Raw genomic sequence first — 24,305 nt, forward strand, 5'->3', positions numbered from 1 at the left:
TATAAATGTAGAAATCTCCTAGCCACTAATGCATTTCTTGAGCCCGTGTGTGGAACCCTCCTGACGTTCTTTAAAGGAAAGCTGGGGGGCGTGGACAGAGGGAATCACACAGTGGGGGAGGTTCTAATCCTCGGCTTTAAGACTCGCTTTCTCTGTCCTTGGGCTCCACATTCTACCTCTCTGGGCCCGTTTCTTCATCTGTGAAATGTGTGTGTCTCCTAAGAATCCTCTGGGCTGTTACAAATGGTGAGCAGTGAGGCAGCCGGGACCCGTGGACGGCACCGGGGACACTGGCCCCTTTTCTTGCTGCCAGGATCTAAAGATATCCAGAGAGCTCTCTCTCCTCCCCTCCCCCTTCTCTGGGCAGGGGTCACTTTCCTTCCCTTTGGCTCACCTCCTCTCACCTCAGCCTCCCGTTCTTAGAAACATGACCCCTGCTGTAAAAATAAAGTGGAGGCAGCTTTGATGCCGGGCCCTGAGTGTCCAGGATCTCCGGGCGGGGAAGAAGGGTGAGCCTGGAGATGGGAAGAGCCTTAGCATTTTTGGGTCACAGACCTCTTTGAGAATAATAAGAAGTAAAATGTACCACGTGCTTACCCTCTGTCTAGCGCTGTGCTAAGCACTTTTTGTAAGGCCCGGAGCAAGTGTGCGTACTAGAAATTATGTCTCTGCCTAACCAGAAGTTAGAAGCCAAGATGACAAAGTGTTAAAGTTTATCTATTATCCTCCGACTGGATTGATTTTCCTTGGCCTTAATTCGAGGGCCAGGTCCAAAAAGTCTTCCCCGGTCCTGTCTTCTCAGGCCCTAGGGCTCTCATGCATGCCTCAGGACAGTCCACCCTGCGTGTCAAATTCTGTCCCCTCCCCAGCGCCTGCAAATAGCTGACCCTTGGCCACTCTCTGGGCCCGCCGGTGCATCCGGCTTGGTCAGCTCCTGAGGGCATGTGCTTGGGGACGAGGCTGGCTCGGGGTTAAGTCATCTGAGCAGGGAATTCTAGGATCCTGGGTACTCGGAGCACGGTCTAGAAGAGGAGGTACGTGGACCACTGTCCTTTCTGACCCGCAAGCCCCTCTCCCAGTGAGCAGATTATGGCCAGAGAAGGCCCAGAGTGAGGCCCCGAGGCCCCTCCCTGTGGCTCAGTCTCAGGGTGGCACTGCTGTCAACGATCCCAGGAGGTAACTACCGTTACTTTCACAAGGTACAGATGAGGCTTCTGCAGGAGATTGCATAACTGGCTCAAGGTCGTGCAGCAATGCGTGCTGGAGCTGCGATCGGACTCCCCAGCGCCTAACTCCAGGGACACTATACCACTGTCACAGCGAGGCTGACGAAAGCCAGCGGACCTCTCTCCTGGGAAAACAGACATTTAGGATTTTCCAGACAGCCTCAAGGGGTCCAGGATCTCTTTAAAGCCCGCCAGCCCTCCCCCACCCCTGTTAAGAAGGCAGGGGCGCTGATGGGGCTGCAAAATGGGAGCAAGTTTCCAAATCCGAACCAGTCTCCACACCTGCAATGACTGGAGGGTCAGGGCTGCAGACAGGCTCGGTGGGGGAGCGAGGGGGTCTGGGTGGTGGGCAAGGGGCTGCTGCTGAGGGCCCCGGACCTTCCTCAGCAAGCCACCCCAATAGCACTACTCACTTGTCCCTCCAGGTTGGATAAAGCCTTGCTGGTTAGCCGTCGCACCTCAGCCCTCTGCCCTGGCTGTAACCCTGAGCCGGGAGGCCTGCCCTGGGCTCCTTCACCCCCCACCCTAAAAGGGAGACTCGGGAAATCCCTCGGAGGAGGGTGAAAGCGCAGAATCGGGGGTGGAGGGGAGGCAGCCTAGGTGGGAAAAATGAGAAGTAGGTGTCGCGGTGGTAGGGTGTAGCCGGGCGCACATAGGCAGTGTCTGGCCTGATTCCCCAGCCAGGAGCATCACGACTTCCAAGGAGTCCACGAAGAAATGGGAGAGGTCTGTGGGCGGTGGGCGGGGGCCGTTTGCAACTGGAGGCGCTGTTCTCGGAGTCCTGAGCCGCCGGGGCGCAGGCGGCGGGCCGCGGGCGCAGGGGTCCGCAGCGGGCAAGCCCGCGCTCACACTCGCCGGGCTGCGGCAGTGCCGGCTGCGGACATTCGAGTAGTCCGTTTGCGGCCCCGGGAGAGGGAGCCGCTACCCTCCTCGCGGTCCCCGAAGCGGGGCCACACAGCTTTCCAACTCCCCGACAGCTCCACTTCTACCCCCCCGCCCCCCAAACTATCCTGATTGGCAGCTCGGCGCATGGGATGATGCGGGCGGCTGCGGGGGGGGGGTGCCCTGCAGTGCCAAGCCGCAGCCGCCCAGCCCGAGCTGGGGAGGGAGTGGGGTGCCCGGCGCACGAGGCGGGGCAGGGTGCGCAGCGGGCGAGGGCGCCCCGGGTTCCGCGGCGGCCACCGCCCCTCCTGCGGCTGGAGCGCGTCCAGAGCCGAGGCGCAGCGCGGCTCTCCTCTGCGCTCGCTCGGCGGTCCTCCCGCACGTCCTTGCTCCTCCCTCTCCTCCCGGTGCCCTCAGCAGCCGCTCCGGCAGCCGGCCCCTCCTCCCCCTCCCTCCCCCCGCCCTTGCGCGCTCCCTGCTAACTTTCCCGAGGCCCGACCGGCGGCGCGGAGCTCGCGGCGGCTCGGCGGCCACTGCAGACCGCGGGCTGCGAGCGGCGGTGCCCTGGAGCCCGTCCCCGCGCCCCTGGCGCGCTCCGGAGACCACAGAACGATGCCCGGGGCCGGGGACCGAGGCGCATCCCCGGCGAGATGGCTGGGCGCTGGGCTTTTGGGTAAGGCAGCCCCAGTTTGATCCCTTCTCTTTCTCCACCCTCTTCCCCCAGGGGAGGGGACACTTAGAAGAGAAGTGCCGTGGGCCGGGTGGGCTTTGGAGCGCGGCACGGAAGGAGCAGCGCCGCCACCAGTTTCTTGTGCCGGCCGCCGGGCTCGGACGGCTGTGCTCTCTGGGGACCGTGCGCGTCCCCCGCCCCAGCCGCCGCCAGCCGGGTGATTAGTTCTTTGCTGTCTCAGGCGTCTTCAGCTCCAGGCTTCTGGAGCTGCATCTTGGGGCTGCGGCAGTGGTGTCCCGAGTTCCGAGGTTTAGGCTTGCTTGGGGGAGGGGGTCTGTGCCCCGGGCAGAGGGGATGCCAGGCGGGCTGCACTTGTGACTGTCCGGACGGTGGTTTCTCCCCCTACCCAGAGCTGTTTGCAACTTAGAAGCTTGTTGCCCAGGCATCAGGGATGCACCAATTGGAGGGGGCGGAGGGGGGTGCGCGGGGGCGGCCGGGGGCTCCCCTTCCTCCTGGCCCATTTCCCGCTGGTCTCCTCTGCGCTCTATCTCCTCAGTGCCCACTGTCTTCCCCGCAGCTCCACACTCGGGGCTGGGGAGGGTTGGAGGGACTTGGAGAACCGTCCCAGCCCCCTTTTAGGAAAGATCTTTTCTCCTGCCAGGGAGGACCCGTTTAGCCCGCTCGCAGGCTCTTCGTTTGGGGATGGAGTATGGAGACTGAGGAGACATAGCCAGGGGCCCCAGGAGGAAAAGGGTATTAATATCTATTAATAGGTACATGATAGTTTTGAGTGGCGAACTCGCAGAGATTAGAGAATGATAGTGGTCCAGAATATAATCTCCTCATAAATCATAGCTGGATCTCAACGCGAGCTGACTCCAGCTCTGGCACCTTCACCCCTTCCTGTTTATATTTGTCAGATTTGGCCTCTGGCAGCTCTCTCCTCAGGCGAGGTACATGATGTAGGCATCTGTGCGGAACACAGGGAGACCGCAGCTTTTAAGGGCCGTCGCTGCTGTCCGTGCAGATGTAAATAAATCGTGGGCAGACCTGCCACGTTGGCACAAGGTAGCGGAGGGGTAGACAATCTCTTTGGCTCGGGAACCCCTGATTTACTCACATCCCCACGGCCGGCCAGAAGACACGGGTGTTTTCCCTTGTCCCTTTGGCGCGGTGTGTGTTGGTCTCACAGTGACCTGAATGGGGTTGGCCTCTGTGAGGCCCGAGGCTCTGGCTTGATCGGGTGGGCACAGGGCAGCTGTGCACTAGCGCCCCCCACCCCTGGCCCATCTCTGATTAGCCCAGGTTCCCACTGTGGCCGCGGCAGAGGTAAGGGGTCACCAGAGGTAAGGGGTCACCGGGGAATTCAGACATGAAGCCAGCCCACTTGTCAACACCTCTGGCTTCCCTTCTGCCTGCCACCCAGTGGGGGGTGGGGGGTGGGATGCGGGTGTGTGGGCCATTAGGGTACTCATGGGAGCAGTCTGCTTGGGAAACCACACTATATACACTGGGGGAGGACGGTGGGCAGCATCTTGGTACTTTTCTCCAGGTGGAACTACCCCCCCCCCACTCCTCCAAGGACTGTTCAGCTGGGTACACTAGGTAGGAGCTGGAGCCCATTGGAGCCGGTTTGGACGACTCCCTGAGCTACCTTCTGGGAGTTCAGGAGAAAGCGTGATTTATAGGAGGGAGACTCGCAGGCCCCAGAACTGGCCTGGCCTGCCCCTCTGCTTTGCAGCCAGAAGGCCGCCGGGGTCCCTCCTCTGACCTTGGCCAGCGGCCGCTACCGAGCCCTCCCAGGGGGCATTGCTTTGAGCTCGGGACACAGATGCCATCCTTGCGCCCAGTCCAGCAGGGGAGACGTGGAGCCAACTGGATAGGCTCCCTGGCAGCATCAGAGCGGACAGGAAGCTTGGAAACCACATCACAGAGTTCCCCTAAGGATGAGGAAGCCACGGTCCAGAGAGGGAAGGTGACTCGCCCCACATGGCCAAGCAATGGTCACGTGGGACAGAATCCCGGTCTCTTGGGCTCTGTCTGCCCAACTTGCCTCCCAGTTGACTCAAGTCTGGTGAGAGGGAGGGTCAGCAGGAATGTGCTGTTGAACTTAAGAAGGGGCGAGGCATGGAGGGATAGAGGCTCGGGGGCCCAGACATCTGCAGAGACTGGGCACAAAGCAGTGAGCTCCCCTGCCCCCCATCAAACTCAGTTTCCCTGACTGAGACTGCAGATTTCTCACAACCTCACAAGATATCCCCTCTTAAACAGAGAAGCAGTTTCCAAGGTTGTATCACTGCGGCTGAGGCTTATGTGGGTGCCAGCCCCTTCCTGAGCTTGTAACTGGTAATATGTCTGTCCTGCCCACCCCTTCCTTGTTCCCTGATTTGCTTAATTGCTGTGATCTGTGTTTAATTACCACTTGTGAGGGTGCTATGTTGCACAACCCTCTTTCCCTTGGTATGTATTTATTAAGGGCTTGTTTAATGAGAACACAATTAAGGAGAGGGTGCTCAGACCGCCTCAGAGAAAAGGAAAGGAAAGGGTAACGGAAGGAGTTCTCGGAGAAGAGGGCGGAAAGAGGGGAGGAGTGGAGAGGCGTGTTAGGTTTTGAGCTGGATTGGGTGATGGCTTTTTGTTTCTGGAGATGTGGGCTCATGGGGGTGTCCCAAAGCTCCTCCCCCCCCCCCCCCCCCCCGCCCTGGTGCTAGAATCAGTGTGCAAGGTAGACCCTGGGTCCAGATGCTCCCACCTCTTGCTGAGAGTGTAGAGATCTCTGCATAAGCCATAGGCTGGCCAAGCCAACGCACCCATTCCCTGGCCTGCAGTAGGAGGCCAGGCTCGCTGTTTGGACTTGTTGGCAAAGCTGGTTTTGCTGAACATCCCTTGGTCTCTGGGGGCCATGCCTCTGTCTCAGCAGGGCTCCTGGGGGCGGGCAGGAAGTAGGCAGGTTGCCTAGGGAGAGGGAGCTGAAATCTTTCCTTTGTCTCTGGGTCCAGGGGCCTTGGTTGGCCCAGCCCTGCCTCCCACAGCCCCCAGGGCCTGCCCCCCAGGAGGGGTCGTGCCCTGCTGCCTGGGCCCACTTTCTGCCTCTCAGCTCTGACTTGGAGCCTGTCTCTGTCTGGCTCCCCCGGGACCGGAGCGTATCAGCCATGCTGCCAGGCAGGCCCTTGGAGCTAAACTTAGAGTCCATGCCACCTTGCCTCGCTTTGCTCCCTCTCTTCCGGTGCGGTGTGTGTGTGTGTGCGCGCGCGCACACGTGGACACACGCGTGTCCCCCCCCCCCCCCGCCGTGGTCACCAGATCCTTGGATTTGGGGAGAAGTGGCAGACCATTTCCTGCCTTGGCATTTATTTCCCTTGGAATGTTTGATGGTGGCCATAAGATTCCTGCTGGTGTGAAGAGTTTTCCTCAGACGATACCGGTGGCACCCAGAAGAGAGTGGAGGGGCAGAAGGCTTCACAGAAGGGCAAAGAAAATGGATGCTCTGAGAGTTGCTGGTGGGGGGTGGGGGGTCAGGGCCTTTCAGTGAGCAGAGGCAAAGCTGTGGGGCTCAGGGTGGAATTCCACGGGATGAGAACGTGTTCATCAACCCCTCATGCCAGAAAGAGGTCCCTGATCCAAATACACCCAGGCACACACAGTTGAAATTCTAAGCAACTTCTTTACTCCAGGGAAATGGCCACATGTACATAATTACCTCCATGAGGTGGTCCAGGGTGCAAGTACAAAAGACTGTGTGAATGGCCTGGAGGCATTTTCCGCTGACACTGGTCATTGAGCCCCGGCTGCCTGTCCAGACCTGTGATGGGGGCAAGCCCCATCCCCCTCCCTCCTTTCAAACATCATCCTCCCCTACCCCTTAGGTCAGAGGGGTGGCCTCACTAGAGCCCTTCTGGGCTTTGTGAGCTCACGTTTTGGCTTTATACCAGGCCCAGGAGGTGGGAAAGACGGGCGTCCCTGGGTTGGGGTGTGCATGTGGGATGTGGCATCTCTGACTTTCTCAAGGTCAGCAGGCAGAGTGGGGCCTGCTTTGCACCAGCTGACCAGTCCACTCCTGCCTTGGGCATCCCACTGAAGCCCTCTTCCGGGGGCCCCTAGTGGATCAACACCTGCCCTCGCTCCCTCCCGTCCCCCCCAGCAGAACCTCGCCAAGGAGAGAGTGTGGGAGGCAGGCCCCTAGGCTTTCCTATGCACAAGCCTCCAGAAGTAGCGGGCGGGACTCCCAGACTGCTGCCCAGAGTCCAGGCTTGCCTTAACTGATGCCTTAACTTGGGCAAGGCTTTGGACTTTTCTGTGGAAGCCTCTCTGCCTTTCCTTTGTCCCCTCCAGAGCTATGCTGGGAATGATAATGCTTCACTGGGGGAGTCCTCAGTGTCTTAGAGTTAAGTCATCCACATAGGCTCGTGCTAATCAGGCAGAAATATGCATTGTCATGAGCCAGACCTTAAAGAAATAGCCTGTCCTCTGGTCTGGACTCTTCTTTTGCTTCTACCTATTTAAAGGAGTCGGAAAGATTTTACTTTCGATGTGTGCTTTGGGTGCTGTTGGATATCTATCCCATGCTGCTGGGGCTTGGGGAGGGGATGTGACCCTTGACTTGAATTCCTCCATCTGCCCCAGGATCCAGGTTCCTGGGCAGAGGTGCCAGTGAACCTGTGGACAAGCTCTATGGGTGTCCTTGGAGCTTGGGCGCCGAGGGAGGTCTGTGGTTATTAGGAAGCTTCTCCTGAAGGCTTCCCCATCATAATTCTGTACTCCTTTCCTTAGTTTGGGGGAGCAATGAGGGGCAGAAGCAGTGCTCAGGTTGCCTACAGAAGGGGCATCTTTAAAAAATTTTTTTAATCTTTATTTACATTTGAGAGAGAGGGAGAGAGCACGAGTGGGAGAGGGGCAGAGAGAGAGACATAATCCGAAGCAGGCTCCAGGCTCTGAGCTGTCAGCAACAGAGCCCAACGTGGGGCTCGAACTCATGAACCGGGAGATCATGAGCTGAGCTGAAGTTGGACGCTTATTCCTGTCTGGCGCCTATCCCCAGACCTCTAGGGGAGGTGTTCTACAGGACAGGGGAAGAGGGACAAAGGAAGCCAGGAGCTAGCCTTGAGAGTGTGAACACTGCCTATTTCACTCACCGGGTGTGTGGCCTTGAGCAAGTGATTTCTTTTAGTCCGTTTCTTTCGTTTTGTATATTGAGGATAAAAATAATAACTACCTCATAGAATTAGTATGAGGATTAAATGAGACAGAGTATATAAAATGCCCTGTGCTCAGTCCCAGATTCACCAGTTATTATGTGGCCCTGGGCAAGTTACGTAACCTTTCTGAGCCTCGGTTTTACCATCTGTAAAATGAGAAAAATTATACCAATCTTTTGGTGTTCTAATAAAAGCTGGTGTTAATATGGATAAATCCTCTAGCCCAGTGGTTTTCAAAGTGTTGTCACTGATCAAAGCATTCCCTGGGAACATGAAGAAATGCAAATTCCTTTTTTATTAAATGTTTATTCATTTTTAGGGAGAGAGAGCGTGTGTGCACATGGGAGGGGCAGAGAGAGAGAGAGGGAGAGAGAGAATCCCAACCAGGCTCCATGCTGTCAGCACAGAGCCTGATGCTGTGGCTTGAACTCACGAACCGTGAGATCATGACCTGAGCTGAAATCAAGAGTTGGACGCTTAACAGACTGAGCCACCCAGGCGCCCCTAGAAATGCAAATTTCTTTTTTTTTTAAGTTTACTTATTTTTGAGATAGAGAGAGAACATGCAGAGAAGGGGCAGAGAGAGAGAGAGAGAGAGAGAGAGAGAGAGAATCGCAAGCAGGCTCTGTACTCATTGCAGAGCCCAACACGAGGCTCAAACCTATGAACCATGAGGTCATGGCCTGTGCCAAAATCAGAGTCAGAAGCTTAACTGACTGAACCACACAGGCTCCCCTAGAAATGCAAATTTCTAATTTCCAGTAGGCTCTGGGAGTACTGGATCATAAACTCCAGAGGTGGGGCCAAACCATCCATAACTGTCCTCCAAGTGACCCTGACGCTCTCTCAAGTTGAAAGCCACTGCTCTAGACTAATTCCTGGCACAGAAGAGCTGATGGAAGAAGGAGGGCTACCTTGTCAATACTCATGGGAACCTTGGTGGGCAAAAGCTTCTATACTAGGATGTAAGGAGTTTCTTGCTTTGGGGCTTTGGATGCTAGAAACGTTTCTTATTGGCCTTAAGGCAAGTCACTTAACCTCTCTGTGCTTAACTATCTCATCTATAATATGAACTTACAATAGTACGTCACTCATGGGATGGTGTAGATCCAGAGTGCCTGGCCCGTAGTAGTGCTCAGTAAATATCGGCTATTATCGACACTGGCAGGGGTCATGATGGGTTCCTGGACCACCGTGTGTCCCTTCTGACCTTCGAGGTGAGAGCACCCCACGTTGCCTTCAGAAGCTGAGGGGACGTGAAGAAGCTGAGTGGAGCCCTTTGCTCTCATTTAAAAAGCGGTGCTTAGGTGCCGCCACGCATCATTGCCTCCGGTGCGCAAAGCGAGGGGGAAACTGGTTAGGGACCCTAAAGGAACCACGGTAGACAGAAGAGGTCCCTGGGAGTGAGGATGGGACAAAGAGCGAGACTGGTGACCTCTAGGACCAGGACCGGCCCTGGCTGTCTTGGCGACAGCGGCATCTGCGGACCGCCTGCAGAGCGGACCTGGGCTGAGGTGCACCGCTCTCAGGAGTCCCGGCCAATACGCCCAGTCAGCGCAGCCGAGTCTCTTCCCACGAGGGACCCTGTTGGCCCGTCTCTGAGACGCGCAGGTGCAGTGATGGATCAGCCTGGGCCTGGAGCTCGGGCGCCTTGGGAACGCCAGGCTGGGGGTCCAGGAGCGGAGAGGAGCTGCAGTCTGGGAAGAAACATCAGGAAAACTTCGGGACAGGAGATGGTGCAGCCACATGGCTGCCTGCTCCTGCCCACTAGCTGGGGAGTCAGACCCGGGTTCGGGTTTCCAGTGCACCAGCAGGGCTCTGGGCCCAGGAAAGGGTCACTTTTCTGGGGATTAGTGGGACCCTCTCTGAGACCTCACTCAGGGCCACCCCAGGAGCCCCGTTCACCTAGGGGCAAGGACAGGGAGGCATCTTATTCTGATGCCCCCCCTCCCCACGACCGCTATCACGGGGTCCCCTCAAAGGACTCCGTAGGACAGGAGGAGGGCCAGGGCCCCTTACAAGGACTCAGAGGTGGGGCCCAGAGGCTGAGTGGAGACTGAAGGTTCCGCACCCAAGCGGCAGGGGTGGTGGGTGGTACTGATGTCCTGGGCAGTGGGTGCCGGTTGGGGGAAAGAGGCTGGGGGCGCTCAAGGAACATTCTCAGAACCAGTCGAGAGTCGAGTGGGGACCCTGGGGTGTGGGGGGCAGGCGGGCTACTCTGGACCGAGAGGGGACAGCGGTTGGGCTACCTCCACACTGCCAGGCTCCCGTGCATCCCTGTCACCTGGACTCCGCCTCCGGTGGGGTCTTCCACGCCCTCCTTTCTCTCCCACGCCCCTCCCCCACCCCCCCGTGTCCTGGGCGGCCGCGTGGCGTCAGTCCTGGCCCACCCAGGCAAGCTTCCTCCTGTGTTCAGGGTCCGCCAGTGTCCCCGGGGCATGGGACCCGGCCGGGCAGGCACAGTCTCTGCCCCTTGGGGCCGCTGCGAGCGTCCAGGACTTGGGATGAGAGGCCGCTGTGCAGTGTCCGGGACTGCCTTCGCCCATTTTCTCTTCTTCCCCACGTGGGACCTTGCTCCATCCCCGGCCCGGCGTCTGCCCCCCCTCCCCCGCAGTCCGGGAAATGTAACAAGGGGCCTGCACACCATCCTAGGGGCCATTCCCATCGCAGATAGGCCAAGCCCGCCTGGCACCTGCCTGCGGGGGTGCAGGTTAGCACTTTTAGGGACTGCCCCGTAGCTTGCGGGGCGCAGACCCGTGGCAAGGGCCTTTTTCTTGGGCTGGGGTGACCTCTGGTGGTCATTCCGTGTGCCACCAGGGCAGCTCGCCGGCCCAGGCCAGGCGGGAAAAATGAATGAGGGCCGGAGGCTCAGGCAAGTGCTAACTGGAGTAATGAGAACAGTCCTCCGAAGTTGATCCTGAGGGTGACAGAGACCTCCCCGCCTGGCCAAGCCACTCCTCCAGAGCCCCAGGCTGAATTCCTGGGGTTTTATTAAGGGGTGGTGTCTGTCACACAGGTCTCTTCCTGCTCCCGGTGTCCATGTCGCTGGAGGTGTCCGTGGGAAAAGCCACCACCATCTACGCCGTCAATGGCACGGAGATCTTGCTGCCCTGCACCTTCTCCACCTGCTTTGGCTTCCAGGACCTCCACTTCTGGTGGTGGTACAACAGCACTGATACATTCAGGACTGTGAGTAGTGGGGGAGGGGAGGGGAGAGCTCAGATCCCTGTCGCCTTACCCCTGCCTCCCTTTCCTTTGGTCTGGTCCCTTCTGGACTGACCTCCCCGTCATGGTCCCCAGAATCCACCTTCTGCCATCCTTTCCCCTAGCATTCTTTCCTGAGCTTCCAGAAGGATCTAAGTGGGAGGGATGCTTAGATTGTGCTTACAGAATTTGGGGGGGGGGTGTTGGAATTCTTGGCTTGAGTTCTTTGTCTGGGTCTGAAGAAATATCTGAAACTTGGATTGCTTGTGTGAAAATACTTTTACAGTCAGGAGACAGAAAGAGCTTTGGAAGGCTAGGAGAGAGGCTATGAGAAGATGCCACACGGGAGAAGGGCAGGCGAGCTGTCCCTAAGGGAGGGAGGAGGAAGCTCTCCAGGAGTATCTGGGTGGGCTGTGGCTGGGGGTGGGGATGGATCAGTCAATGAGGGCTTAGGGGGTACTCACTGGGTGGTCCAGTAGGAGACCCAAGGTTTATGCAGGAAGGAACCCACAAGAGACCAACTCTGGATGTAATTAAACCCCGAACTCAGAGGCTGTTGATGGACGGTGCCATAGGGTTGGGATTGATCCAGGTCTTGATGGAGGGCCAGAGTTCACATGGACAGGGGACGGGGGTGTCAGCAAAGACTGGGGGGGGTGTTGGTGACAGAGGGAAATGAGTGTGGGATTTGCCAGAGTCATTATGCAAAAGGCTTTTAAGAAGAAAGCGGTAAAAGCTGTGCTATGTTCCAGGGAGATTTTAATGACAGAAAATGGGTTTAGCTTGAAGCAAGCAAAATTCAGGTTAGATAGGCAGAGTCATCGATATTGGAAGGAAACCAAGCCGGGGGAGCGTCTCTGGCCGCAGGCTTTCTGGACTGGACAGGGAGGCACCCCAGGGATGGGCTTGAAGTGATGTCGTGACTCTTGAGGACCCTGATTCTTTCTGGGCTGTGTCTTCCCCACCCCTCCCCCCATAGCTCATAGAGGGGACGGTGAAGAATGAGAAGTCTGACCCCAAGGTGAAGTCAAAAGATGATGATCGCATCACTCTGGAGGGCTCCACGAAGGAGAAGATGAACAACATTTCCATTCTGCTGAGGAACCTGGAATTCAGCGATACAGGCAAATACACCTGTTATGTGAAGAACCCCAAGGAGAATAATATTCATCACCAGGCCACCATCACCCTCCAAGTCGTTGATAAACGTAAGCAGTAGGGGCTGGGACAAGGGGTACCCCGTTCAGTGTTACAGTGAAATGGCAAAATGGAGCCCATTGGTGTCCATTGGTGTTTTGTTTTGTGCTCTCAAAAGTTACTGGAGTCACATCTAGAAGCTCAAATCACTTAGCAGGAGCATTTCATTCTGCCGCTGAATAAGTGATACATACGTGGCTCCTCTGAGTCTGTTTTCCTCATCTGTAACATCAGCATTCTCCTAGGGTGCCCGTGAGAAATAGAGACGCGAGATAGGAATGTTTTTCTGGTGGGGAAGTTCTCTGGGTGTGCTGATTATTACTATTCTTGTGTTTTCCCTTAGCAACTATTGATCGAATGCCAGGTATCCAACCAGAAGGGCCATGGATGATCCGTAGTGTTCTTTCTTGAGGAATTTGTGGTTCAGGGTAGGACAGAGGACAGGTACACGGAGAACTGAAATAGGGGTGAAGCATGGAGAGTCACAGGCAACTGAGGTTGGTAAGAATGATCGCTCCCCTCCAGATGGAACAATTGAACGGTGAGGAAGCCGGTGATGAGGAGCCAGGTGGTCACGTGACCCCAGATGCTAAGGTGCTTAGAGAAGGGGCCAGAGGTATTAGGCTGGGCTTCATGGATGGGGAGTCTGGAGGGCTAAGGAGGCACCGAAGTAGAGAAAACAGGAGGCGAAACTGATCCAGGATCCTGTTGCATTTCTTGTGTGCCTGGGGGTTCACTGCTCTCCTGGGTGACGTGGGGGTGCCTGGAGAGAGAGATGCCCATGGGTTCACTGCCGGCTGTGCCAAGGGCAGAGCCAGAGGCCATCCAGGCAGCTCGCCGTGAGCCTGGAGCTGTCTGAGTCAAGGCTATGTATGGCATCACCTCTTCTTCTCTGTCTGGATGTCAGACACCTCGTGCTCAGCCTTTTCAGGAGGGAAGAGGAGAGGAAGGGAAGTAACATTCATGGAGTGTTTCTGGGTGCCGGACCCCGAGTTAGGCGCTGTCTCTTACCTTCGCTCCTTTGCTCCTTGCACATCCCTTTGAAGGGATCTTTTCTCCATTTTTACGGATGCCTTCATTCATCTATTAGACAGATAGTTATTGAGTACCTACCGTGGGGTAGACATTGTTTTAGGGGCTGAAGATACAGCCTGAACACAGTAGACAAAGTCCTGCCCTTCTGGAGATTTCCTTCCAGTCAGGGGAGATATGTAGCAAACAAAATAAAGAAGAAAATGATGTCGTCGAAGAGAACACGGCTGGTGTTGTGGAGAAGAAGCAAAATGGGGAAGGAAAGAGGGGATGCTAGCAGGGTCACTGGGGGAAAGCCTCACCAAAAAGGCAACACAGAGAAGGACATTTGAAGGAGTGATGAGGATATCTTTGGGAAGATAGTCTAGGCAGAGGGAACAGCAAGTGCAAAGGCCCTGAGGCAGATACTTGAACATCAAAGAGACTACTGTCCTGGAAAAAAAAAATAAAGAGGCCACTGTGGCTGGAGCAAGGCAAATAGTTTTACTGACTAAGCCAGCCAGGTGCCCCTAGAGCAGGGCAAATAGAAATGAGTCAGATTAAGCCATATTGTGTGGGGCCTTACAAGTCGAAGAGACATGGGAGCCACTAAAGAGCACTGAGCAGAAGAGTTAACCCAGAATGAGCTCTCTGCGGGGCCAAGAATAGATGATGAAGTAAGGAGGCTGGTTAGGAGGCTCCTGCCAACATCCAGGCCAGGATGTCTCAGGCCAGTGTGGCACTGAGTGGTCAGATAGTGGAATTTTTAAGTTAGGGCTGTTAGGATTCTCGGGGGAATTGGATATGGGGTTTGGAGAAGGGAAGGGTCAAGGATGAGTCCGAGCATTTTGGTCAAAACAGCTGAAAGGGTGGAGTTTTCTCCACAGAGGTGGGGAGACAGTGAGTAGAGGGGGCTCCAGATGTCAGGAGTTCAGATGAGGCAACCGAGGTAGAAGGGTTAAGTGACCAGCTCCAGTCACCGGCTTTGGTTAGTGACTGTCGAAATCCTGTAGTTAAAATCCAGATGACCTGACCCCGATGTCTCCCTGCCACACAGAAGTTGTTACAGGGAGGTACTTAATTTTTCCTGCATGGACAGAAGAGGCCCAGAAAGAAGCAAGGAAATTCTGTGTGGCAGTTTGGGGGCCAAAACCGCTGTGGCCCCGAGTCTGGATTATTCCAGAATGGTGTGTGTGTCTGTGAGAGCCTGTGTGTGCGGAGGGGGTCGGGGAAGGGCCGTCTTCATGTGGTGCCTTAGCCTGATGCTTCATGGCCGTCATGTTCCAGCTTCTGCTGCAAGGCCTGGGGAGGGCCGCGGGCGGGGGTTGGAGGGCTGTAGCCACGGGGTGACACCCGCTCCCCTCGCCCACCCCTCGTCTCCCTGCTCTGGCTGTGCAGTGGAAGAAGTGGACAACACGGTGACCCTCATCATCTTGGGCGTCGTGGGCGGGGTCATCGGGCTCCTCATCTGCATCCTGCTGATCAAGAAGTTCGTCGCCTTCATCATCAAGAAGACTCAGGAGAAAAAGTGAGTTGACGCCACTGCACGCTCCTGCCCCCGCCACGGGCGGGCCACCCAGTCCCGTCTTCTCTCGTGCGTGTTCCCAGCATTGTCTCCTTCCGCGGCCATCTTCATCCTTCCCTGTGTCCCCTCACCCTGTCCTGGCTTCCCACTCCTGCCCCTCCGTCCCCTCCCTGCACCCCTCCTCCCGTCTCCCAGCCCCTCTTCCCCTCCCCCCTGGAGGCATTTATTGAGTTCCCTGAGCGCATGAATACAACCCACGTGCGCCTCCTCATCTTGCTGTCTTCCTGTCCATGCTCTTAGCTCCTTTCTTCCCATTTGCTCTCCCCAGCCTGGGTCCCACCTGAGGAGGGAGGGTGCCTTGTTCTTTATGCCTTGTTTTAAATCACAGAAAATGCAAGACTCCATGTACAGAAGCTCTCAAATGGGAAGACCCTTCTAGGGAAATTCTGGAAGGTCACACGGGGAAGACCACAATCTACAAAGGCTGATAGGGCCTCGCCAGAAGCCCAGGGAGGGGGCGGGGGGGGGGGCTCAGGTTTAAGTTTAAGACAGAGGGGAGGGTAGAGAATTGCCCCCAACAGTGCCAGGCTCTAGAGCCGCAGGAGGGGAGTGTAAAAAGGCATTTGGAATGTGGGGCTCAGACTCTCGAAGGTGATCTGAGCCGAAGTTGGATGCTTAACCGACTGAGCCACCCAGGCGCCCCAGAACTGCTCTGTTTCTCTCTGCATCGTTCCGCTCTGTTGAGAAGAGGGAGTTAGGCTGGAAGGGGCAGAAATTGAACTGGCAAGATGGGAGGGAAGCTGAAGGCAGGGGGGACATTAAGGGAACAGCGTTGGGGGCTCTGGGCACCGTCTCCAGCACCGGCTGGGATGCAGAATTCTTGGATCGTCTCCCTGCTTCGTGGCCAGGGTTTGCGAGAGTTTGGAGAGGGACCCGGAGGATGGGGTTGGACCAAATTCTGTTTTTACTAAGCACTTTTGCTATTGATGGTTAGCAAAGTTGGAGAACGGATTATTCAATGTATGATTTAAAAGCACTTAGAGGGGCGCCCGGGTGGCTCAGTCGGTGAAGCGTCCGACTTTCGCTCAGGTCATGATCTCGCGGTTCGTGGGTTCGAGCCCCGCGTCGGGCTCTGTGCTGACTGCCAGCTCAGAGCCTGGAGCCTGTTTCGGAGTCTGTGTCTCCCTCTCTCTCTGACCCTCCCCTGCTCACGCTGTCTCTCTCTCTCCTAGAAATAAAAAAAAAAAAATATTTAAAAAAATAAAAATAAAAAAAAAATAAAAGCACTTAGAAAAGAAAACTGATTCTGGGGAGCCACTCTGGGTGCCTTGAGGACGAGGCGGACTGAATGTTTTCTTGCTAGGGCACTGGTGAATCAGGAGGTTGCTACAGATAATAACACTTCTTGTCATTCACCGACTGCCTACCATGTGTTAGGTATTTATATAATAGCCATAATTTTTATTTTATGGTTGAGCAAGGTGGGGCTCAGAGTGGTTACATGGCTTGCCCAGGGCCACACAATTAGGAGGCGATAGACCTGAGATTGGCACCCTGCCTTGTTTGACTTCCAAGTTTTAACCGTTTCACCACACCCTACGGATTCAGGGAGTATATCTAGGGTTCATTCATTCAGTCTCCATTTGGTGGCTGTTTTTGAGGTATTGTGTGCAAGGCACCATGCCAGGTCCTGAAGGAAGTCCTGGAAAGAAGGAGATTCTGCCCTTCCCTAAGGAAGCCAGGCCGTGTATACAAATGAATGTAAGACAAGGTGGAGAGCATGGGTGTGAGCACAAAGCTGCAAGAGAATGCTTTAAGGGTTCAGGAGAGGGTGGAATACGAGGGGAGGATTTCCGGCCAAAGGGACATTTGTGGTAGGACTTGCAAGATGGCTATAATGTAAGCCCCGGGGAGGGTCAGGAGAAGTTCCAGAACTGCTGAGAGCAGAAGCAGAGAGTCTGGAAAGAGGGATGTGTCTGAAGAACAGGGAGTTTTGTTTGTTGGGAGAGTGGGGGGTGTGGTCTGGGGGGAAGGAGAGAAAAAGGCTGCAGAGGGGCCTGGGGGGAGACCCCCCCAGGGGCCTGGAGTCCAGGTTGAGATCCTGTCTTCCTTCTGGCTGCAGTGGAGATGGTGAGAGCTCTCAGGGCCTGGCATGATCAGAGGGCTTTAGAGGAAAGGGTCTAGTCTTGGTGAGCACAGGGACTGGGTGGTGGGGGGCTACAGGTGGGAGCCAGACCCTGGGGAAGCCTGCGAGGGGCCCTCTGAGCGCGAGGAAAGTCTGCCTTAACAGCAGAGATGGGGTGGCTTCCTGAGCAGAAGGGAGGTGTTGGACAGCATCCCAGGATCATTCTGGGCTTCTGCTCAGAGGTGCGGTCTCTTTGCCTAGAGTGACCCCTCCCTCTCTTCCTGCTCATCTTTGTTGGGCTCAGCGTCTGGGACATGTCCGAAGAGCCCTCCCTGCTCCCTAGAAGGAGGCTTCCTGGAGGCGGGGTCCCTCCTTGGCATAGCCTTCCTCCTATCAGTGTATGAGGTCATGTGTTCAATGTCACATTCTCTGGAAGACTGCACATTTTCTGAGAGCAGGCACACAGTGCCTTCCAGTCTGACACAGTGCTTAGTACCGAGTAGATTCTCAGCAGAGAAATCGGGAGTGCTTGGGAGTACAATTAGGTAGATTGTAAGTGTCTGGATTGACTCTACCTTAGGTATTGAGATAAGTAGATACATAGATAGATGATAGATTATTGATAGCTGATAGATAGCTGATAGCTGATTGATTGATAAGTAGATAGATAGATAGATCCATCTGAATAGAGGTCTTTAGTGGTGTGCCCCCGGGCTCTGCTTATTCAATGTTACCAAAGTTTGAGTTACACCAAGAAAAATACCAAATTTCCAGGAACCCAGTGACTGTCAGCAGAATCGGGATCTAGGAGGAGCTCAATAGGCTGGAGCTATGGAGTAAATTTTGCAGAGTTGACAAGGACGAAATAGTCCTTCCCGAAGTCCTCAGAGCCTTCTGGGGGGAGGCTAAGATATTCTGTAGCCACAGCAGCCATGAAAAAGGCTCAGAACATTCACAGGCAGAGAGCTCGGGGTGCGGTCGCTGTCAGGCCTCCCCTGGAGAGCTGTAAGCGGCCTGGGCCTGCCATGGAGGTGGGACATTCTTTTTTTCTTTTTAAAAAATTTTTAATGTTTATTTATTTTTGAGAGAGAGAGACAGCGTGAGCAGGGGAGGGTCAGAGAGAGAGGGAGACACAGAATCCGAAGACAGGCTCCAGGCTCCGAGCTGGCTGTCAGCACAGAGCCCGACGCGGGGCTCGAACCCACGAACCGTGAGATCATGACCTGAGCCGAAGTCGGACGCTTCACCGACTGAGCTGCCCAGGCGCCCCTTTAAAAAATGTTTTTGTCGGGGCGCCTGGGTGGCTTAGTCGGTGAAGCGTCCGACTTTCGCTTAGGTCACGATCTCGCGGTTCGTGGGTTCGAGCCCCGCGTCGGGCTCTGTGCTGACTGCCAGCTCGGAGCCTGGAGCCTGTTTCAGTCTGTGACTCCCTCTCTCTCTGACCCTCCCCTGCTCACGCTGTCTCTCTCTCTCTCTCCTAGAAATAAATAAAAAACACTTTTAAAAAAATAAATAAAACATGTTTTTGTTTTGAGGTGGGGACATTGTGACACTGGAGTGTGACCAGCTGTGGGCAGTCAGGGTGGTGGTGCTCCTAGGGGTGTCTTCTGCCGCCTCCCCGCCCCCACACTGTGCCTCACCCGCCACCCTCGAGGCCCTGCTCTGTCTCTCCGCCTCTTCCATGAGGCCTGGAAGACCTCTGGCCACAGGCGGCTCAGGGAGCTTTGAAGGGCGTTCGGGGGCCTGGGGAGGAGCTCACGCTGCCTGCTGGCCTGGACCCTTCCCCTGGGCTCCCCAGCCGGGGAATTAACCTGGCTTGGTTTCCCCTGAGCACCGACCCCTGGGAACAGCGCCTGGCACTTTCTTGCCTTCTGCCGTGTAGGGACGACTAGGCGATGGTGAGCCCTACTGGGTCCTCTCTGCGTGCCAGGCGCTGTTCGATCTGCACGCCGAGGCCTCACAGCACCGCCACAAAGAAGGTGTCATCATTGTGTCCGTTTTATAGATGAGGAAACTGAGGCCCAGAGAGCTTAGGTGACTTGACCCCTTGCCACTTTTGCTCTACAGAAGGTCAGAGAGAGGGGGTCTGGGGGGGTGGCGGGGCCCACGGCTCCTCTCCACAGCTGCCCCCTTACTCTTGCTCGCGCCCTCACCGCCTCACCCTCTCCTGCTCTCTCCCTCCCCAGGAAGGAGTGCCTCGTGAGTTCCTCAGGGAATGACAACACAGAGAACGGGCTGCCTGGCTCGAAGGCGGAAGAGAAAGCACCGACCAAAGTGTGAGCCCTTGCTGGGGGCGGAGCGGCCGCCGGGGCCTCACTTTCTGATGACGGAACTGATGCTTGAGCCGCGCCCGTGAACCCACGTGCCTGAGACACCTGCTGCTTGGCTCCAGCTGTAGTCTATCTGGGGAGAAACCGGGGTCCTGGCCAGCCCGCCTGCCCCCTCCCAGCCCGGGCTCCCCAGGGAGGAGAGCTGGCCAGGGGAGGGGGCCTGTGGAAAGTTCGGGAAAGGAAAGGGGACTCAGCGGCGTGGAAGGAGGGTCTCCCAACACCTGGGTGTGTGGGGTCTTCTTCAGTCCCCTCACCCTGTATGAGCAATACCTTGGTTTTCGTCTAGATTTCTCTTTCAGAGAGGCTTGGGGGGTGGGGGTTCAGTGAGGCGTCCCCTGGTAGCTGGACCCAAGTGAACATAACATGGAGATCTGACCCTTTTGGTGGTGGCTGTGGCCTACGGGCCTCTGTTCAGGGTCCGGAGGGGGGTAGGGGAAGGAGCCTGGGTGGGGGATGGGTACCTGATCCACCAGGTTTCTCTGGTGAGGCGCTTCCCTTCCTCCCCTTTACAGGGTATGCCACAGCCCCCGCCTCATCTCCACCTCCCCCCACTGGCCCCCCCCTGCTGCTTGGAGTCTGTGAACCCTCCCGGCTGGGGCTGGCCACCTTGGTTTTGGGGGGTTCCCGGCCCACCTAGCCCACTCCTCTGATCTCTGAGTTGCTGAGGGGCTCCCGAGGGGGGCCCTGCAGCCTTCCCAGAACACCGGGGGCGCTGCCTAAGCCTTCCCTAGCATTTCCTTGGGGAACCAGAACTGCGAGGTGGGCGAGCTGGTGTCCGGGGACCCCTTGGCCACTGGGATGCCCACCCCGGCCCAACCAGCGCTGGCCGCCCCTGCGCCTCGGCATGGCGGGACCATTGCCGCCCCTGGGAACTGCCGAGCTTGCCTCTCCTCCGCTCCTCTTTCCCTGATGAGGCAGGTGGCATCGTCTTGCTTGATGTGTTGCACTCTCAGACCCCCCCCCCCCCACCATGGGCTCACTCCACCCATGCCTGTGCCCGTCCATCACACCTTCTCCCCTGGCCCCTTGGTTGTTCACCCCCAACCTGGGGTCTGGGGCTTGCTTTCATCTCAGGGATCCTCTTGCTTTGGAAGAGAGGGCCCTTGGGTGTTCTGGCTGCTTCCTGTTCAGCTGTGCCACGCCCCTCCTCCCCCACACCCTGAGGGTGGGGGAGGGGCAGGGAGAGAGTTCTCACAGTCTTCCTCGGCTTTTCTAAGAACTGGTTGGCACACCCCTGTGTGCGGGGCTGGACTGTGCCTTAGCTCCTCAGGCCCTGGCTCTTCCCCTCCATCCCCTCTCCAGCCTGGACGTGACGGCCACCTCCGGTGGGCGCTGCGAGGGCTCCCCGGCCTGCCTCCACCCGAGGCCATGCTGGGGGGCAGGCACCAATGGCCCCTTGGACAGTGATGGGATCTCGGAACTGTCTTGGCCCCTGATGGAGTTCAGCGGGTGGTGTCCCCGTGGGGTGGGAGGGATGAAGGGAGCCCCCTGCATCTGCTCTTGCTGGCTCCCTCTCTGGCACTCTGTCCTCTGGGCCTGGGAGGGGTACGAAGGGAGTAGTGCCCTTTCCCAGGGGTTAGGGGACGGCCACAGGATCCTCCGGGGCTTCCCCCAGGGTGGACGTGGGGGAGACTGAAGAACGGCAGCTCCCGCACGGTGCCTGGCGGGGACCCGTGGGCCTCACCGCACCTGCCAGGTTTACAGGGTCCCACTCTGATCTGCCTCCGGGGCTCCCACCCCTGTTCCCCCAGCACTCTAGGCTCGGGCTCAGATTTTCGTGGCTTTGGAACAGACAGACAGACTGCCAGCCTTTTGGAAAACTTGTAGCTATCGCCATGAAAACTGCTTTCTTTCCCTCCCCGGTTTCATTGGAACGAGCTGAATCGTTTGGGCTCCTCTTACTCTCTTCCGAGGAGGTCGAGGCTTACAGAGCAGGGGCGCCATGGGGGGAGGGCGTCACCCTCTCCGCTCCTGGGTCTACTGATAGGTGGGTCACGCATCTGCTCGGGGCTCAGCTTTTCCCATCTATAAAGTGGGTGTAATAATACTTACCTACCTCCCAGGACTGCTGTGAGGCTTGACGGGTTTTTGTTTATAAAAATCTTTTTGGCTTGGACGGGGACCTAGGAGCCAGGCATTGTCGTGGAGGACGCGTTCTAAGTCTGTCCTGTCCTCACCTCTGTCCCTTCTCCACGAGACAGACGCAGACCCGCACGCGTGCACTTTCTCTTTGTCACCCACGCTTGCTCTCTCTTCCCACTCCTCCCCCTTGGAATTATTTTAGTCTTTGCAATATTAGAAACCTTGGCCCTGATGCTTGAAGCTTCTTATCCACGGCTTCTGCTTGGGAGTTTTCAATAGAGGTAGTAGAATGGGACCTGGCGGAGGGGACACTTCGGGCTGCTCCGGTGCCTCGGGGCACTATGGGCCTTGAGCGAGTGGGGACTAAGAATGCTCAACTTTGTCCCTGCAAACAGAGAATGTTCTGCCCCAGAGTTGGCGTTGGGAGGCCCGGAGGCACATGGCTGTGCCCACAGTAAAGTCAGCGAGACGGAACACGGGAGTCTTTTCCAGTTCCCCGTCCTTGGGCTCAAACTAGGACAGCATTCTAGGCCTTGGGTTTCTCCCTGGGTAGGGATTGAGCAAAAGGCCGCCAGAATGAACTGGAAGGCTAGCGGGGTCTTCCCCGCCGCCTGGCCCACCAGAGCTGGGGTGTGAGGCGAGGGGTGTGACAGCGTGCTTCCCAGGTGGTGGCAGTGAGGGCGTGCCCGTGGAGTGGAGGTGGGGGGGCTGCGCACGGAAGCGTGGATGTGTGGATCTAAAGGCTGAGTGTGCCTGAGATGGGGGGCGACTCTGCACGTGTGGGGGGGCCTCTTTCCTGGCCTGGGCTGTACCTGTTGGGCCACCCGGAGGCTGAGAAAGGATGAGAGGCGCTCCAGGGCTCCTTAACTCCACGACTCCCTCCACTGTGCTGGGGGTGGGGGTGGGGGTGGGGGGCGGGGGTGGGGGGCAGGGAGGGGAACTTCTGAGACAATCCTACAGCTTCCTTCACTGTCCTCTGCCCCAGGTTGGAGTCCCTCCCCTCCCACCTGATATTCAGAGCTTTGGACTATCTTATGCATGGTTTATTCCTCTGCCTTGGATGACAATACCCATAGTCGATTTTTAAAAATATAACTATAGACCAAAACAGTGCAGCCAATGGGTCCGGGAGACGCAGATTTGCACACACCCAGCAAGGACTTGGGTTCAAGCACAGAATGGTGGATGCAGTCAACTCTCTTGCCTTTATACCACGTTTGGCATTGTAGAATTTTATTTAGCTTTGCCTTGGATGAAATAAAGATTATGTTTAATAGAAACGGCTCGGGGCTTCCATTTTTGGCGTTTTGGGAGTTGGGTTTCAGTTTTATTACCGGCCAGCTTTTATTACCGGCCAGCTCCTCTACCCATGCACATTTCAGGTTGTCAGTCTTAAATGATCTGAACATGGATGACCCAAGCATCCCTGACTTTAGAGGAGTTTCTGCCACGGTGGTTTTCAGAGGAGTTTCTGCTAGGCATGAGGCCAGGCTGGGAAGGAAGTGGGGGTACGTATGAGTGTGTTAGAGCCCCAAAGAGTAGAGTCTACTATGGCTTCGTATTTTTTTCTCACGCCTGAAACCTTTGTATCAGCACATCTCATCAGCTCTTTGTTCAAAACACATCCTGAACTCAATGACTGTCGCCGCAGCTACCTGGGCAATCCTGGACTTGGCCACCATTGGATGACTAAGTACCTTCCTCATTGGTCTTCTTCCTTCTGCCCATACTTGTCCTCAGTCTGCTCTCTTGAGCGGTCCTTTCAGAGCAAATTGAGATGATGTCATCTGTGCTTCCAGACATGACAGAGACTTGGGGACCATGTACCTTCGAACCTCAAACAGCTACAAAACAGGAAAGAGTTTAGGATACGGTGGTTTTCAGATGTAGGACAAGAGGGATTGGGGGACAGCGATTCCTGAGAGGGACAAACCAGGGAGGTGGCCCTACTTTTGGCCAAGCTGACAGCCTGGAGAGGCTTTCCAGGCTGCCGTGCAGGGAGGGGAATCTCGGCTAAGCCTGGCATCAATCTTTCTGAGTTGATGAGAGGCGCCGAGAAACTGGAAGGTAAAGGCAATTAGAATTCACCTGCCCAGGGCCCTCCCGGGTCTTCAGCTGATGCTGATGGTGGCGTGTGGGAGGAGACCACGTGAAGCCGGGGCAGGAACCACCAGAAAGGCAGGGGGTGAGGACCGTGGGGCTGACAGGGCAGCTTTTCATTTTGGGGTGATATCGCCCCACTCCTGAGGCAGTAGCCTTTCAATGACTTTCCGATCTCCCATGAACTACAAAGTCTCCCCATGCCAGTTGGTGCAATGTTCCTATTCTGGGCTGGTGTGAGCGCCAGGGATCATTCTCGCCACCCCTCTCCGGTGGCTCTTCCTTGGCCTCAGGTGGTGTCCTCACACGCATGTCTCCAGTAGAAGCCAAAGACCTCCAGGGGCCCCTGTGTGGGTCTCCAGAGTTCTCCCTGCGAAGCTCTCTCTGCTCCGGGACTTTGCAAGGTGAGCCCTACTTGCCTCGTACCCCCATCTCCTTGATTCCCGGAGGTTGCCAGGCCCTGCCCGGGTCCCCCCCTCTGCTTCTCCTCTCTCAGGGCTCACTGTCCTGTGCTGCCTCGTGTCCTATGTCTGAAAGCCATGCTGTGCATTGCTTCCCCAGCTTTCGAGTTGTTTCAGAGGGGAGAGGGAATTTACTCTCCATCTTTGTCAGAAGACATTCGTGAAAACTCCTGGTGGCATAAAAACCTCTACACAGATGTTTGTAGCTTTATCTGTCATCGCCAAAAAAAGGAAACAACCTAAATGTCCTTCAGCTGGTGAATGGATGGACGAACCGTCGTCGACGCATACTGTGGT

The 24,305-nt window shown here is 56.5% G+C and overlaps 1 protein-coding gene across 2 annotated transcripts; it reads left to right on the top strand.

Annotated features, from left to right (window-relative positions):
* The first annotated feature begins 2,654 nt into the window (after positions 1-2,654).
* On the top strand, positions 2,655-22,349 carry SCN4B (sodium voltage-gated channel beta subunit 4). Of its 2 annotated transcripts, none has more exons than XM_039229271.1 (5): positions 2,655-2,781; positions 10,990-11,162; positions 12,157-12,385; positions 14,784-14,913; positions 19,222-22,349. In XM_039229271.1, the coding sequence occupies exons 1-5, from the start codon at positions 2,721-2,723 to the stop codon at positions 19,313-19,315; spliced, it is 687 nt and encodes a 228-aa protein (XP_039085202.1). In that variant the 5' UTR covers positions 2,655-2,720; the 3' UTR covers positions 19,316-22,349. The 2 variants fall into 2 exon arrangements, with proteins under 2 accessions (XP_039085202.1, XP_039085203.1); XM_039229272.1 differs by lacking the exon at positions 2,655-2,781 and adding an exon at positions 3,763-3,807.
* Positions 22,350-24,305: the final 1,956 nt, after the last annotated feature.

The sequence above is a fragment of the Hyaena hyaena genome, unplaced genomic scaffold (assembly GCF_003009895.1).
Source record: "Hyaena hyaena isolate Hyena2069 unplaced genomic scaffold, ASM300989v1 scaffold_37, whole genome shotgun sequence".
Taxonomy (NCBI): domain Eukaryota; kingdom Metazoa; phylum Chordata; class Mammalia; order Carnivora; family Hyaenidae; genus Hyaena; species Hyaena hyaena.